The sequence below is a fragment of the Penaeus japonicus genome, unplaced genomic scaffold (assembly GCF_977035675.1).
Source record: "Penaeus japonicus unplaced genomic scaffold, GWHDUDI00000001_assembly GWHDUDI00000010, whole genome shotgun sequence".
NCBI classification, from domain to species: domain Eukaryota; kingdom Metazoa; phylum Arthropoda; class Malacostraca; order Decapoda; family Penaeidae; genus Penaeus; species Penaeus japonicus.
The window spans coordinates 31,614,475-31,619,474 of record NW_028234412.1 but is presented as its reverse complement, the minus strand read 5'-3'; the positions used below and the strand labels follow the sequence as shown (position 1 = coordinate 31,619,474).

The window sequence follows — 5,000 nt, the reverse complement described above, 5'->3', positions numbered from 1 at the left end:
CATGATCTTATGGATCATATATAACGTAATGGTTTTCAAAAACATAATTTACATATTTATATGTTGACTGTTTTTCAGCTGAATGTTATTAAAACAAAATGTTTGAATTTGTCAAATTATTAATTCCATGTATTATTTTCAGTTATTGTAAGCCTATGACGAAGCTGCATGAACATTATTCTCGCTTATTTCCTGTGAATTTTATTGATTTTTGTCATATTCATATGAAAATGAACAATTGCCTTCACTCTGATCATAATAAGTGTATATGCAAACTAAAGTGTCGCCTTAAATGTTGATTTTTTGCTGAGATAAAGCGAGATGAGAGAGTCATCGCTGTATTTGCCAGTGGACATACCAGTGCTCCAACCACTGGTAAATTTAGCATTGTATTCTATCATGGTAAGTTGTTCATGAATAGCGATGCGGTCTTTTTACCATCATAATTGTAGTTACCAGCGTATTTATCATGGTAAGTGCGTTAGTGAATCCGGCCCCGGGAACGCAACCACTGCAAGATTACCAGCCGGGAACGCAACCACTGGAAGATTACCAGCCGGGAACGCAACCACTGGAAGATTACCAGCCGGGAACGCAACCACTGGAAGATTACCAGCCGGGAACGCAACCACTGCAAGATTACCAGCCGGGAACGCAACCACTGCAAGATTACCAGCCAGGGGCCGGATTCACTAACGCACTTACCATGATAAATACGCTGGTAACTACAATTATGATGGTAAAAAGACCGCATCGGTATTCATGAACAACTTACCATGATAGAATACAATGCTAAATTTACCAGTGGTTGGAGCACTGGTATGTCCACTGGCAACTACAGCAACGACTCTCTCATCTCGCTTTATCTCAGCAAAAAATCAACATTTAAGGCGACACTTTAGTTTGCATGTACACTTATTATGATCAGAGTGATGGCAACTGTTCATTTTCATATGAATATGACAAAAATCAATAAAATTCACAGGAAATAAGCGAGAATAATGTTCATGCAGCCTCGTCATAGGCCTACAATAACTGAAAATAATACATGGAATAAATAATTTGACAAATTCAAACATTTTATTTTAATGACATAGTTGAAAAACAGTAAACATATAAATATATAAATTATTTTTGTGTTTGCATTAATTTACATACAATTATTCATAATCTTACTCATTTGAAGGGTTTAATTGGCATTTCTTTTTGGAAAACGTTGATACAAATAACACCATTGCGTGGAGCCATTGCTTCTTTTCTTTTGACTGCAATTTATGAAAAAGAAAAATAGTATGTTTTTGAAAACCATTAAATTATATATGACCTATAGGATCATGCAATAGAACATGCTTTCAAGGAAATTAATTTATATAGAAATCTTTATCATTTCTTTCTTGAAATAAGAATATCTCGCAGCTGGTTCAGGCTTTGTTTACATGTCACGGGATTGGTCAAAGGAGCCTAAAGAATCATGTAAGGCGGTCGCTGATTGGCGGAATTGAATTGCCAGAGTTACCATCAAATTACGGTGATAAAGTCTATTTACCCTTACCAGGCGACTTATCATCGCTTGATGAATCCCACTTTGCCATGACTGGTAAACGCGCTGGTAGTTGACAGCTGGTAAATGCCTTACCATCGTATGTTAGTGAATCCAGCCCCGGGAACGCAACCGCTGCAAGATTACCAGCCGCGAACGCATCCGCTGCAAGATTACCAGCCGCGAACGCATCCACTGCAAGATTACCAGCCGCGAACGCAACCACTGCAAGATTACCAGCCGCGAACGCAACCACTGGAAGATTACCAGCCGCGAACGCAACCACTGGAAGATTACCAGCCGCGAACGCAACCACTGCAAGATTACCAGCCGCGAACGCAACCACTGCAAGATTACCAGCCGCGAACGCATCCACTGCAAGATTACCAGCCGCGAACGCAACCACTGCAAGATTACCAGCCGCGAACGCAACCACTGGAAGATTACCAGCCGCGAACGCAACCACTGGAAGATTACCAGCCGCGAACGCAACCACTGCAAGATTACCAGCCGCGAACGCAACCACTGGAAGATTACCAGCCGCGAACGCAACCACTGCAAGATTACCAGCCGCGAACGCAACCACTGGAAGATTACCAGCCGCGAACGCAACCACTGGAAGATTACCAGCCGCGAACGCAACCACTGGAAGATTACCAGCCGCGAACGCAACCACTGGAAGATTACCAGCCGCGAACGCAACCACTGGAAGATTACCAGCCGCGAACGCAACCACTGGAAGATTACCAGCCGCGAACGCAACCACTGGAAGATTACCAGCCGCGAACGCAACCACTGGAAGATTACCAGCCGCGAACGCAACCACTGCAAGATTACCAGCCGCGAACGCAACCACTGGAAGATTACCAGCCGCGAACGCAACCACTGGAAGATTACCAGCCGCGAACGCAACCACTGCAAGATTACCAGCCGCGAACGCATCCGCTGCAAGATTACCATTCGCGAACGAAACCACTGCAAGATTACCAGCCGGGGGCTGGATTCACTAGCATACGATGGTAAGGCATTTACCAGCTGTCAACTACCAGAGCGTTTACCAGTCATGGCAAAGTGGGATTCATCAAGCGATGATAAGTCGCCTGGTAAGGGTAAATAGACTTTATCACCGTAATTTGATGGTAACTCTGGTAAATCGATTCCGCCAATCAGCGAGCGCCTTACATAATTCTTTAGGCTCCTTTGACCAATCCCGTAACATGTAAACAAAACCTGATCCAACAGCGAGACTTTTTTGTTTCAAGAAATGATAAAGATTTCTTCTGTGTTAAATTATTTCTATATAAATTAATTTCCTAGAAAGCATATTCTATTGCATGATTTTTTGGATCATATATAACGTAATGGTTTTCAAAACCATACTTTTTTTTTTTAGATTGCAGTCGAAAGAAAAGAAACAATGGCTCCACGCAATGGTGGTGTTATTTGTATCAACGTTTTCTAAAAAGAAATGCCAATCAAACCCTAAGATTATGAATAATTGTATCTAAATTAATGCAAACACAAAAATAATTTATATATTTATATGTTTACTGTTTTTCAGCTGAATGTTATTAAAACAAAATGTTTGAATTTGTCAAATTATTAATTCCATGTATTATTTTCAGTTATTGTAGGCCTATGACGAGGCTGCATGAACATTATTCTCGCTTATTTCCTGTGAATTTTATTGATTTTGGTCATATTCATATGAAAATGAACAGTTGCCATCACTCTGATCATAATAAGTGTACATGCAAACTAAAGTGTCGCCTTAAATGTTGATTTTTTGCTGAGATAAAGCGAGATGAGAGAGTCATCGCTGTATTTGCCAGTGGACATACCAGTGCTCCAACCACTGGTAAATTTAGCATTGTATTCTATCATGGTAAGTTGTTCATGAATAGCGATGCGGTCTTTTTACCATCATAATTGTAGTTACCAGCGTATTTATCATGGTAAGTGCGTTAGTGAATCCGGCCCCGGGAACGCAACCACTGCAAGATTACCAGCCGCGAACGCAACCACTGCAAGATTACCAGCCGGGAACGCAACCACTGGAAGATTACCAGCCGCGAACGCAACCACTGCAAGATTACCAGCCGCGAACGCAACCACTGGAAGATTACCAGCCGCGAACGCAACCACTGCAAGATTACCAGCCGCGATCGCATCCACTGCAAGATTACCATTCGCGAACGCAACCACTGCAAGATTACCAGCCGCGAACGCAACCACTGCAAGATTACCAGCCGCGAACGCAACCACTGCAAGATTACCAGCCGCGAACGCAACCACTGGAAGATTACCAGCCGCGAACGCAACCACTGCAAGATTACCAGCCGCGAACGCAACCACTGCAAGATTACCAGCCGCGAACGCAACCACTGGAAGATTACCAGCCGCGAACGCAACCACTGCAAGATTACCAGCCGCGAACGCAACCACTGGAAGATTACCAGCCGCGAACGCAACCACTGGAAGATTACCAGCCGCGAACGCAACCACTGCAAGATTACCAGCCGCGAACGCAACCACTGGAAGATTACCAGCCGCGAACGCAACCACTGGAAGATTACCAGCCGCGAACGCAACCAGTGTACCGCACAACATACCTCCATCTTGTATCACTTTAAGGTATCTTGTGGCAGACAGGGATTCACATTACGAAATGACTGTAATAAAATTTGCTAAGTACTATTTTAATGCAATATTTACTTACTTTCTTGGCTTCATTTTACCTTGCTATTTCTCTTTCTGTATCTCAGCTCTGGACTAGCGAGGCGGAGAGACACAGCGCTGAACAGATACCGCATGTGAGAGTCTCCAACCAAAACAATGTGAATCATTTCCTTTGAGCTGGAGTTCTGATGGTGAGAGCTGTTTAATAATGGTTTTGGAAGGCTATAGTGGACATTTCATTAAAATGCTATCATTCATTTGTTCAGATACAGGTACACAGTCACAAGTAAAATATATATAATGGTATGCACTCAACAACTGGATATGACCATGTATCGCATCTGTTTACCAGTCCTCAATAAATTAATCGATTGAATAACTTACCTCTGTGTAGCACTGAAGGCTTTCGTGCACTTTGCAGCATCATTTAAATCATACGTCTTCATCTTGCAACACACGTTGGTGGCAGTAACATCGACGTAGTTGTAACAGCTCTTTTTGAATATCGGGTCGCTGATCCGCATAAGCCCAGGCATTGGGAGCTGAATCCTTTGAGGACCAACAGGATGGAAGTTGTGCCTAGGGGCGTGGACCAGCAGGGACAACAAAGCCACTGACGACACGAGGAACGCCAAGGCACAATTCCTCGCTGTCAACAGGGACTCTGAAACGAGTTGAGGACTGTCAGTGACCTGGCGGTGGTGGCATCTGGAAGTTGGCAATGAAGGACTCACGAAGGACTACTATGATCGGATGCGAAGACGTTTCCCTCGTTTTGGGT

At 43.3% G+C, this 5,000-nt stretch overlaps 1 protein-coding gene across 2 annotated transcripts in view; it reads right to left on the bottom strand.

Annotated features, from left to right (window-relative positions):
- Window positions 1–5,000, bottom strand: part of LOC122257080 (uncharacterized) — a 12,820-nt gene that overhangs the window by 6,466 nt on the left and 1,354 nt on the right. For both annotated transcript variants that reach the window (XM_043022145.2, XM_086541236.1), the window contains exons 2-3: window positions 4,604–4,883; window positions 4,279–4,417 (exon numbers count right to left, since the gene is read on the bottom strand). In XM_043022145.2, the coding sequence (XP_042878079.2) occupies window positions 4,279–4,417; window positions 4,604–4,883 (419 nt within the window). The remainder of the gene's footprint in view (window positions 1–4,278; window positions 4,418–4,603; window positions 4,884–5,000) is intronic.